The sequence below is a fragment of the Sinocyclocheilus rhinocerous genome, unplaced genomic scaffold (genome assembly GCF_001515625.1).
Source record: "Sinocyclocheilus rhinocerous isolate Xijiao unplaced genomic scaffold, SAMN03320098_v1.1 scaffold1730, whole genome shotgun sequence".
In the NCBI taxonomy this organism is placed as follows: Eukaryota; Metazoa; Chordata; class Actinopteri; order Cypriniformes; family Cyprinidae; genus Sinocyclocheilus; species Sinocyclocheilus rhinocerous.
In genome coordinates this window covers 557,879-570,762 of record NW_015634043.1, presented here as the reverse complement: position 1 = coordinate 570,762, position 12,884 = coordinate 557,879, and the positions used below count along the sequence as shown (strand labels likewise).

General features: G+C 36.5%; 1 protein-coding gene across 3 annotated transcripts in view; it reads right to left on the bottom strand.

The window, feature by feature from the left end:
• Nucleotides 1-12,884, bottom strand: part of LOC107745332 (draxin-like) — a 27,161-nt gene that overhangs the window by 1,930 nt on the left and 12,347 nt on the right. Inside the window, exons 2-6 of one of the 3 annotated variants that reach the window (XM_016559196.1) lie at nt 12,275-12,764; nt 10,154-10,386; nt 2,171-2,291; nt 1,783-1,875; nt 483-572 (exon numbers count right to left, since the gene is read on the bottom strand). In XM_016559196.1, the coding sequence (XP_016414682.1) occupies nt 483-572; nt 1,783-1,875; nt 2,171-2,291; nt 10,154-10,386; nt 12,275-12,746 (1,009 nt within the window). In that variant the 5' untranslated portion in view covers nt 12,747-12,764. The remainder of the gene's footprint in view (nt 1-482; nt 573-1,782; nt 1,876-2,170; nt 2,292-10,153; nt 10,387-12,274; nt 12,765-12,884) is intronic. The other 2 variants (XM_016559197.1, XM_016559199.1) reach the window with 2 other exon arrangements.

Here is a 12,884-nt window from a genome sequence, read left to right as displayed (position 1 = left end):
GGGTTTTATTGGTTTTGTCTCGTCCTGCTGGGAGACGGCATCACAGTATGTTAAGGGACTTAACATTTCCGTCACACGCTTGAGGTATTCGGCCAATCACAATGCACTGGATAGCTGGCCAATCAGAGCACACCTCGCTTTTCAGACCGATGAGCTTTGTAAAAATCGAAAGGCGTTTCAGAAAGGCGGGGCATAGAGGAGAAACAATAAAGTACATTATATGGAAAAGAATGTGTTTTTTTAACCTTAAACTGCATAAACACATTGCATTACACCAAATACACAAAATAATGTTCTTTTTAGCAACGTCATATGACCCCTTTAAGCAAAATTCAGTTTTATTTCTTTTTCATTATTTATTTATTTATTTATTTGTGAAATACTGTATGACCCAGACAGGTTTTATGAGATTCCTTTTTACATTTTGTTTGTATCACTCTAGAATGTTACCTTCTAAGGAAACCAAAAAAAGTCATACCCACCCTCCTCACACATGCAGTCATCATAACACTTGTTGTTTAGGCCGCGATTGTGAGGTTTGCACTCATGTTCTCTCAGGTCACAACAGGAACCTGGTCGTAGCACAACAAGATAAACCACAAATGTAAACACTGGCAAGTATTTTATAGTATTTCTTACTAATACATATCATATTAAATAAACAGTTCACTGAAAAAAGACAAGTAAATTCTGTCATCATTTACTCATCCTCATATCATTCTAACCCAATATGGCCTTTTCTACTGTGAAACAGAAAGTGTATTTTGGGAAAAAGAAAGAAAGAAAGAAAGAAAGAAAGACCACTCTTTTCTATAGAAGGGCTATATTATAGTGTTTTATTGTTCCAACAAACTTTTGCAAACATCATCGTAATGTGCATGTTGTGGTTGAAACTATACTGTACAGCTAACTCGTGGTTAGAAGCATATGACTTAGGGCTGCACGATTAATCGAATGCGATTGTCATGCGCATTTTGCTAGTAAAGCAGTAATCATGTAATCAGCAGTAAATCATCATCACGTGCTTTCGAGGCGTAGGCTATTTGGAGTTTCAGCGCGAGAGCGCCCTCTGGCCTTTGGATGGAGATTTACTGCTGATCACAGAACCGTGCTTCACTGAAAGATACGTATGACAATCGCAGCTTCTGTCGAATCGCGATTTCGATTCCATTTCGATTTATCGTGCAGCCTATGTGGCATGTGGATTTAATGCTCTTGAGCAAAAAAGCAAGCTTATATGCAGGAGATATTATATATTTTATATTTCGTCATAATACAAAATGTTGTTTATTGTTTGTCACAGCAGGCATATAAGATATATATGGAAGAGATTTTAGAAGAGAGTTTTTTAGTGCCTTGATGTAATGTAAAAACTCCTAATAGTACAAAAGTACAAAGCAAAATACAATTTCTTTTTTTCTTTAGATTTCTTGGTAAAATGACCCAGACATGTTCCTGACTAAACCAATGTGGTTCGGACAATGTTATCACGGTGTGAGTAGCTGGGTAATTTATTCAACGACACATCATACTAGTTAGGCAGAGTGTTATGTCACTATTCTGATTGAAAAGATCAGACTCAAAGGGTTAATCTCATTCGCTCATGAATGTGCCCAGAAGACTTTTTTTTTTTAAATGCTCCTTCTGTGTTCCATGGAGAGAAAAAAATCATACAGGTTTGGTACAACATGATGAAAAGTAAGTAATGACAGATTTGTAATGTTTGGGTGAACTATTCCTTTGATAATTGTAATATAAAAACAATCATAGTGGTGCACTGACCAGGGAGGCAGTCGAGATGATGGTCACATGGGTCAATGACATCAGCATCAAGCGTTGCGTTCCCATTACTTTTGTTTTTGCCACGACGTTTATCTTTATTGGGGAAACAGATAGACACAGGCCTCCTATGAAATCCTTTATTCAGAAATCAGCTGTGAGTTTGCAAATTATTTACGCTTAGAGGTTTAAAGATCTGGGAGAACTACATCCGATCTTATAATCAAATATTTATCCAGATCTTTCAATATATCTTGGTCTAAACACCCCAAAGATTTTGGTCTTGAATATCTGGGTGAAAAAATCTTTAAAAAAACCCTGCTGCAGAAAACAAATCTGACAGACTGTAAAATCACTGTTATTGATTAGACTTGAGAATGTCCTTTCATACCTTTTCTTTTGTTGGATGGCCAAGTGTCTACAGGCTTCATATCCTCATAATCAGTCCAGTCAAAGAGGGCCATGTCCAGAGTCGGCATCACCTCCCCTTGAGCCTTCCCTCGACCCGACTTCTGAATGAGACAGATTTAAAACATGGTTTTAGAAAGGTTTATTCTGGGTGATCCACTTGACACTTTTAACCCTCAATCTGTCCTTGGGGTCAATATGACCCCAATCAACTTTTACTTAGTTAAAAAAAAAAAAGGACTTTTTTACATTTTCTACCTATATTCACATAAAAAAACTGGGGTTGATTCGGTTGTTCTGAAGGTATGTAAAACATTTTTTTACTAATCTGGTATTTGGGGTCAATATGACCCCACATTGAAATGAATGGGAAATGCGAAAAAATCGATATATTTTTTTTTTCATTTGTCAAAAAAAATCTATAAATCTGGCATAAATGTGTGTGGTTTTTATTTACATTTAAGTAAAATTAAATTGTTTTGATTTTACTTTTTAGATTGAAAAAAATGTGACAATATTTTATGAAAAAACAAGCTTTATTGACAACTTGTGTGGCATTTCTGCAAATTTATGTGGCATTATTGCAAAAGCGGGCACTTCAAAATACCTCAAACAACAAAAACAAATTCTAACCTTTGAGAAAAATACTGTTTTTAATGTATTTTATAATGTTTCAGTTAGGGCTGCACGATAAATCGCATGCGATATTTAACGCGCATCTTATCAGTAAAGCCGGTTCTGTAATCAGCGGTAAATCTCCATCACCTGCGTGCTTTCACATTGAGCAGCATTAACTACACAGAGCCGTTTAATCGCATGCGATTTATCGTGCAGCCCTAGTTTCAGTATATATTTACAAAATATATATCAAAAGTTGTGAGAGTAGCAGTTAGCCACTTCTAGAAAAATGAATGGATCTCTATGGGCCTCTGCTGGATATATATGGTCATTACACTTTTTTTTCAAAAACTGTAATTTCTACAAGTTTTTCTCTAACCAGCAGATGGCATAATTCTACACCTAACACCTAGATCAATATCCAGAAACAACTTAAATCAAATTTAGATCATCATTTAAGTGATTTTTTTCATGAAAATATAATATTTAACATGCAAGCTAATGGTGTGGTTGAGGAGTTTTGTGGTAAATAGGTACAAAGTACTTAATATCTCCCAAGACACAGCTCTAATGTATAGATGAGAAGTAAACAAAAAAAAAATATTATTTGTATGATTAAAAATGTATATATTTTTTACAATTACTCTTTCAATTTTGGGGTCATATTGACCCCAAATACCATTAGTGTAAACAGGAAATGAGAACCATATGAGGGTTAAGCTAGGTGCTAACTCAAAACCTGTGATATAACAACTTTGCATTGATCTATATTACAGGATAGCTGTACTAACAACATTAAAATAGCTAAGAAATTCTTAAAGATACTAAATAATATCCAGAATGCTAACTTCTGTGAAGTTAAATATTGTGCTTGTCCTGGCTCACCCAGTCAGAAAAAGCATCACGTTTAGTGACAGCACCACCTTCTGGTCATCTTCTGGACAAAAGGCTTTTTGTATTTTTAGTACTAAAAGCATTTTCTGCATAATTCAAAAAGCAACAAGCAGTTATGCCATCACAATAAATAAAGCTCTGGGTTTATAACTACAGGTTATGAGTTCAAATCCCACACGGGATGATGTTGAGATTGTTCCTCTGTTGAGATTGATTTTGTCTGGCATTGCATTTAGTGGAATATAGCCTGTGCTTGTCCCTGTAATTGTTGCATACACCTATATTGATTTCACCTTCTGCACAGCTTTGGAAGCTTTGATAAGATTTTGATAAGATATTTTAATATTTTATTTTTGAAATAATGTACACTGATAAATATTGCATAATGAGACTGGGGACATTTAAAACCATAAATAGGCTCAATGTTGATATCATGTTGATATTAATTTACAATTAACTGCCTGGCCTCACACCATGATTCCAATTTAAAGGGCTCTTGATGTCCAATTTTTTAATCATTTTTAAATACAAGTGTATGAAAGACATGAAAGGCTTGATGACCAGTCATTTTATTAGTCATTAGACAAAAATACTACTCCATGCTTTATAATTAAAGATCTAGGTGTTATATTAGAAAGCAAATTGCTTTTTGAAAATCATATTTTCCATGTTACCAAAACAGCATTCTTCCACCTTTGAAACAATGCCAAGTTACGGAACATTATCTGTTTCTAATGCAGAAAAGCTATACTCCATGCATTAATGACCTCAAGACTAGATTATTGTAGTGCACTGCAAAGTGCCTGCCCTGCATCCGTAAACAAGCTACTGATGATTCAAAATGCAGCTCCTAGTGTTCTTGCCAGGTCAAATAAAAATGTATTATCTTATCACACCAATTTTATCGTCTCTAGACTGGCTAACTCTCAAGTTCTGCTTTAGTTTTAAAATATTGCTACTGATGAAGCCCTAAATAGTCGAGCTCCTTTGTATTTAACAAATCCTCTATCTCATTACAATCCATCATGCTCTTTAAGGTCACAAAACTCTAGGATATCAAAGTCCACTATAGAAGCTTTTCCACATTTGGCTTCTAAACTCTGGAACAGCCTTCATGATAATGGTCGGCACTCAGATTCTCTCTCTCAGTTTCAATGTGGATTAAAGACATCTCTCTAAAGCATTTACATAACACATCTCAGAATTCCAGTTATGTCTAATGAAATTGTAACAAAAGCACATCATCTTTGTCTAAGATAACATGCACAGCAGTTATGCTAATCATTTTGCTTTCTGGTTTCTATCTTAAGATGCCCATCCTGATGTTGCACCAATTCCAATTTGGGTCCAGCATTACATGTGAAGACTTCAGATGACTTACGAGACTCACAAATATTATCCATGTCATAACCATTACGATCACAAGCTGAATCATCGCCTTAAGGATAGCATCATTTTGTCTAACTAAACCTTATTTTTTTCTTTTTTATTATAATTTTTATAGTGCAAATTTTAGTGAATTGTGTTAAATCCACCTAGGGTCAATTTTTACATAATTTTAGAACTTCAGCATAATACAAGGGTTAGAAAGATTAAAGCAGATGTAAGGAATTTAAGGAAATGTTCCCCATATTTATTAGATCCCAAAGACACTGTCACACTGCTACATGCATTTTCCGTAAAGCTGCTTTGAAATTTTATGTACTGTGAAAAGCACTAAACAAATAAATGTGACAAAGCAAGAAAGCAAGAAAGAATGAAAGAAAGCAAGAAAGAAAGACTACAAAATCAATGTGAAAGTAATAAAAGTAGACCTGATTGACAGTCTTCACATACAATATCCATGACTGCAAATCCCAATTCTAAAATTCCCTGAAATTCCCTTGGATTTTCCATGTCCATTGAAACCCTAAATAGAGCTGTATGAACATTCAAAATCTATGCTTTTGTGTTCTAAAAGAGCTAGATTTACTAAACAAGGCAACTTGGTGTGAGACTGCAATCCCATATGAGCACTGATGGGAATGGAAAGTTCTGCAAGTGATCTACTGACATTGTGCAAATGAAAGAACACAGACGCAGTGAACTTATTTCCATAATGAACAACACGATCCAAAAAACAGTAAACTGACTACCACAAATTTTAGTAAACACAATATATAATTCATTTAAATACTCTCCTCACATTTATTTTCCTAAAATCAGCCACAAAAATGACTTTTCATTGCTAATTTTTCACTGCATGTTTTTAGCAAATCCTGACACTAGTTTTTTTTTTACCACCAAAAGAGGGTTTGTGCTGGTGCAAGCTATTAGTAAATCTGGCTCCTAGATGTGTATACACTGAAGTCTGCACTCTAAAGCTTCTGGCATCACATGCTGATATGTGTGTGATCTCTTGTAGAGTCTGTGTCTTTGCCAGCGGCTGGAGCAGCAGCGGCACAGACGCAGTGCAGTGCAAGTGAACAGCATTGAGGACGGTGCTCTTCTGGGAGTTGAATGACTGGAGAAGCGAAGAACAAAGAGAATCTAACCAGAGTAATAACTGACTTCTGCTGCTCATTCCCTCAGCAATACAAGGAAAAAACACTGCGTGCTATTCAAAATTGCTTTTGCATCACGTTTGAGAACTGGATCATTTATGACATGCCATCAAGATACCATATTCTCTCAGTTTCCCTCTTGACATTTTATTTCATGATCAAAATATACCTTAGTTGTAGTAGAGATAGATGGATAGGTATATCGATTGTCTCAAAAGACTACAGCTGATCTACTAGAGGAATGGCAGTTAGATTAAGTGCAAACTGAAGGTCTGTCTTTGTATTTCTTTATCTAAGGCTGTTAGTGATCGAAGCCTAATTAGAACTGTCCAAAGTACTTTAAGTCACTGAACTGCAAACCACAGCATTTGAGTAGCAGCTGAGGGTTTGTGTGTTACAGTCTTAATTCTCCATTGACACACGTTGTATGTAGCCATACCACTAACACGTGCTTCTATACCATTTGGCATTATAGTGCATATTGGCATTAGAGTTTTGCACACTAACCTCATGCAGCTTTGACAGACTTGTTCTGTCAGTTCATCAAGATGTAATAAAATGTGTTTCTTCAAGCATGTCTGTTGCTTGTATCCGAGCAACAGCATTTCTTGTTAAATTTCTGAGATGTCTCACAAGTCTCGCATCACAGTCACCGAAAGATGAAAAAAAAAAATTACATGTCATTTGACTGTTTCAACATGTTAACACCCTTGTTGGGATCTTTTGAAATAATGTGCAGAGCAGCTGGTGCTACACACAGCCAGAAGCACCACAAGGTTTGACAGACTTAACAGTGTTTTGCTCTTATTGTGAGCAAATCTAAAATAAACAATAGTATCTATCCCACCTCTTTTATTTCACCATGAGTAGGTGCACTGACATGTAAATGTGTACCATGTTTAGTAACCATCACAGACATTAGATATGGCCAAACTGTCCACAACCAATGGCAATGCAAACTGCTTCACTTTCCTGTCAAATTTTGCAGTTGTGAATTGAAAATATAGGCAGTCATTGAACTGAATATGACAAGACAAGAAGCATTTCTCTATTTTCAACATATTATGCACACAAAAAAAGATTGCATGGGTGAATATTTTAAAATAAAATTATTATTTGAAAACAGTTCAACTTGATTACTTTACAAAAATGTATTTTTCTTGTTCTTTTATACTGTTCTTCTATCTTTTTCTTTATTTTCCAAAAATCCATTTATTTATTTAATTTAAATAAAAAGACCATTATCGTTGTGTTATTCTAAAATAAAATAAAAGAATTCCTCAAGATTTAATCTACTTAAGATTGAAATTTGGAAATCACCTATTGATTTAAATCATAGAATTTTCACCAGTATCAGCTTATGCTCATCTCTGTCTCATTCTGGCAGCTTACTTTCCTTTCTGGATTATTTTAGTAAAAACACTATTCTTTTGCTGCCTTGTAAGCGTTTGCATTTCCTTAAGGAAATGCAAATTTAATTTTTATTAATATCAGCATCCAGGCCTAGTGATGCCTCTCAAGAGAATCTGAATATATACGGGGAGTGATAAAACGATATCCAGGGAGGAGAATGGAGTAGAACAGATGGCTGTGAAAAAGAGGAGCAGGAGGATGGGCGAGCGACATCTCACCCCTCACTCGCTCTGGTGACAGCTCCCCTCCTCCCTAGTGCAAAGCGAACAGCATTGAGGACGGTGCTCTTCTGGGAGTTGAATGACTGGAGAAGCGAAGAACAAAGAGAATCTAACCAGAGTAATAACTGACTTCTGCTGCTCATTCCCTCAGCAATACAAGGAAAAAACACTGCGTGCTATTCAAAATTGCTTTTGCATCACGTTTGAGAACTGGATCATTTATGACATGCCATCAAGATACCATATTCTCTCAGTTTCCCTCTTGACATTTTATTTCATGATCAAAATATACCTTAGTTGTAGTAGAGATAGATGGATAGGTATATCGATTGTCTCAAAAGACTACAGCTGATCTACTAGAGGAATGGCAGTTAGATTAAGTGCAAACTGAAGGTCTGTCTTTGTATTTCTTTATCTAAGGCTGTTAGTGATCGAAGCCTAATTAGAACTGTCCAAAGTACTTTAAGTCACTGAACTGCAAACCACAGCATTTGAGTAGCAGCTGAGGGTTTGTGTGTTACAGTCTTAATTCTCCATTGACACACGTTGTATGTAGCCATACCACTAACACGTGCTTCTATACCATTTGGCATTATAGTGCATATTGGCATTAGAGTTTTGCACACTAACCTCATGCAGCTTTGACAGACTTGTTCTGTCAGTTCATCAAGATGTAATAAAATGTGTTTCTTCAAGCATGTCTGTTGCTTGTATCCGAGCAACAGCATTTCTTGTTAAATTTCTGAGATGTCTCACAAGTCTCGCATCACAGTCACCGAAAGATGAAAAAAAAAGATTACATGTCATTTGACTGTTTCAACATGTTAACACCCTTGTTGGGATCTTTTGAAATAATGTGCAGAGCAGCTGGTGCTACACACAGCCAGAAGCACCACAAGGTTTGACAGACTTAACAGTGTTTTGCTCTTATTGTGAGCAAATCTAAAATAAACAATAGTATCTATCCCACCTCTTTTATTTCACCATGAGTAGGTGCACTGACATGTAAATGTGTACCATGTTTAGTAACCATCACAGACATTAGATATGGCCAAACTGTCCACAACCAATGGCAATGCAAACTGCTTCACTTTCCTGTCAAATTTTGCAGTTGTGAATTGAAAATATAGGCAGTCATTGAACTGAATATGACAAGACAAGAAGCATTTCTCTATTTTCAACATATTATGCACACAAAAAAAGATTGCATGGGTGAATATTTTAAAATAAAATTATTATTTGAAAACAGTTCAACTTGATTACTTTACAAAAATGTATTTTTCTTGTTCTTTTATACTGTTCTTCTATCTTTTTCTTTATTTTCCAAAAATCCATTTATTTATTTAATTTAAATAAAAAGACCATTATCGTTGTGTTATTCTAAAATAAAATAAAAGAATTCCTCAAGATTTAATCTACTTAAGATTGAAATTTGGAAATCACCTATTGATTTAAATCATAGAATTTTCACCAGTATCAGCTTATGCTCATCTCTGTCTCATTCTGGCAGCTTACTTTCCTTTCTGGATTATTTTAGTAAAAACACTATTCTTTTGCTGCCTTGTAAGCGTTTGCATTTCCTTAAGGAAATGCAAATTTAGTTTTTATTAATATCAGCATCCAGGCCTAGTGATGCCTCTCAAGAGAATCTGAATATATACGGGGAGTGATAAAACGATATCCAGGGAGGAGAATGGAGTAGAACAGATGGCTGTGAAAAAGAGGAGCAGGAGGATGGGCGAGCGACATCTCACCCCTCACTCGCTCTGGTGACAGCTCCCCTCCTCCACCTCCTCCCTGGTGCAAAGCGAGCTGGGTAATTTTACTCGTGTATGATCCAGCCCCGGGCGGCACTCAGTAATAAGCACGGCACAGAAGCACAGGTAAATAAATCTGTGTGATGAAGCGCTGCACACCACAAGGATGACAAGTACCTCCACTACTGGCTCCAAACAGCATTTCAATATCTATATCTGCCACAGTGTGCGGTTCAAATGAAGATGTTCATTTTGGGATCTAACAACAAAATGACAGAGTGGAAAAAGACTCAAGGCAGTTTAACGCAGATTGAAAGCAGCAAAACGTCCCAAGAGTAATGCCACTGACTTAAGTATTTCTAACAATAAAATCAGGATGCTGGTGAAATGTTTAACAAAAAAAAAAAAAAAGGAATCCAGGGCAAAACAATGCAAAAATGCTTTTGTACACAGTCCTCTGTGCATATGAGAGGAATAACAGCATCTTAGAAAACTAAACACTCTGAACAACACAACAGACCTTCATATTCAAGGACGCTTCTGCTTGCCAGGGTACCTGGGGTTTGGTGGAGGCTGGGGACAGTGTTGGGGGATGCTCGTTGATTGCCGTGGTTACCAAAATGGGGAAGAGAGAGGAGGGGGCTTCAGTGAGTGGGGCATTGTCGTGATTGGGCGGGGAGGTGTAAAAACCATCCTCAAATGCATTCATATCCTTCAACAAGCCTAATTCTGGTTCAGGGTCATAGAGATCCCCTAGGAGAAAAAGAGAGAGAAACTATGGTCGGTCTTTAATAAAATTAGCATTCATAGTTTAGACTTGGCAAACATCTCATATGGCTACTTATAGACACAAACAAACCCAATGTTACTAGACTCCATAGGCCTATTGAACATCTCAGGCTTTATTGTTAAATATATTTCATTCTATACAGTGCACTATATACACTACTGATCAAAAGTTTAGAATATTATGATTAAGTCTCTTATGCTTGCCAATTAAGGCTGCATTTATTTGATCAAAACAGTAAAAACAGTAAAACTGTGAAATATTATTACAATTTTAAATAACTTATCTTTTACATATATTTTGAAATGTGTCATTTTTTCATTTATTCCTGTAGTAAAGCTGAATTTTCAGCATCATTACTCCAGTCTTCAGTGTCACATGACCCTTCAGAAATCATTCTAATATGCTGATTTGCCGCTCAAGAAACATTTCTGATTATTATCAATGTTGAAAACAGTTGTGCTGCTTTTTGTGAAAGCTGTGATACACTACCATTCAAACATTCAGTATGTTGGTTTAGTATAAGAACCATTATTAATAACTGAGCGCCAAATCAGCAAATTAGACAGTACTGAACCAAGCAGTGTATTGTAGTACATATTGTGCATAGTCCTTGTTCTTTGAATGTGGTTTGAAGCTGGATGTGTGCTTAGCTGAATAAATGTGAAATTACTTGGGAAAAATGTTCTATATCTACCTGCCAGTGAGCAAGGAAAGTTTAGATGTCACTGCAAATATAAATGAATAAACTTCACCCCAAAAATAACAATTCTGTCATCATTTACTTCCTTGTGTTGTTCCAAACTAGAGTTTCTTTCTTCTGTGGAACACAAATGAGACATTTAGAAGAATCTCTGCTCTTTAAATAGTCATAGAATATTGTTCAATAAGCTTCAAAAAGCATCATGAATGTAGTTTTAGGTGCTATATTACCACTTACGTATGTAATTGCATGTTGTGTGTCATTCCTGTGGATAACAACTTTTTAGCCTTTCTCTCATACAGCTTCAGCTGACTTTAAATGTAGTACACAAGCATTGACTAACTTGACAGTCATTGGTTACTATAAGCTTTCAATGTATGGAAAAAAAGCAGAGATTGAAAAATAGGTCGGCACAAGTATTTGAAAAAAAATTTAAATTTCAATATGGCTTAGTGTGATTATTAAATGAAAGGCCGCAAATTTAGTCTGATGCAGTGCATTTTTCAGAGTGAAGCATGGCACTGTTCATTTACATTTTCATAATTGCCAAGATTAAAAAAAATATACATTTTAGCATTTTATCAGATTACTAACGAGAAGTGTTTATAAACCTGTTGTCAACTAAACAGACTTAAAAGACTACCTGCAGTTTTTCGCCAAAGGTTTAGCTTTTGAAACAGACTTTTGTAAAAGCGACATTTTTCCATTTTTAGTAATTAGCTATTTTTTGTGATAACCAAAAGAGGTCTTAGTAGGTTGTTGTAAAACAGGGGTGTCAAACTCAATTCCTGGAGGGCCGGAGCCCTGCAGAGTTTTGTTCCAACCCTGCTCCAACACACATACCATGTAGTTTTCAAATAAGCCTCAACGACTTGATTAGTTGGATCAGGTGTGTTTAATTAGAGTTGAATCTAAACTCTGCAGGGCTCCGGCTCTCCAGGAATTGAGTTTGACACCCCTGTTGTAAAGACTGAACCCTTAAAAAGCAACTATTGCCATTGGCACCAGTGTGATTCCTTTGTCCTTTTTGCATAGATGTTTCAGCAAACAGAAATATGGGGGATGATTTCTTATGAAATAAAATGCTTACCATATTGCAAATTGCAATGACTCGTATTAACTAAGTAAAAAATTCAGCAAATCTCAATTACCTTTAGCTCGACCTTTGTCTCTTTTGCCTCCCTGCTTTCTGTGATCAGCCTGATGCCCGTGACCATGTCTCCTGCCTTTACGATTGAACTCTCCCTCCGGTGGATGATTTCCCCGCCGCATATGAGCAGGACCCCTCACCTCCTCATGAACCTCCGTCCTCATACTGTCCCCAGGCCCCATCTCCAGCCTTACAGGGCTCAGACCCTCCAGACTTGTCCCATCCTCCTCTGGTCGATCCAGTGGCCTTTGTGAGTGAAGTCCAACACTATCATCCCTGTCTTTACGAGGCCAGTGTCTCCATCGTTGGCTGCCGCCCAGAAGTCCCATATCTTGGTCTTGCTTGGAGTCAGAGGTGGAAGACCGGGTCAGACTCTTTTTGGAATTTTCAGATGGGATCTCAGAGCTGTACGAGGTGTGGGACAGTGTGATGAGGAGCACAGCCAAGAGACGACAAAAGCCGGGAGCCGCCATCTTCAAACACAGTGCCACCTGTTGTTTAGGGCAAGATCAGGTCAGACTTTAACACTTTTGCACTTTGAATACATGTAAGTGTACACACCTTTATTATTATTTTGAGAAATGCTTATTAAATATATATATATATATATT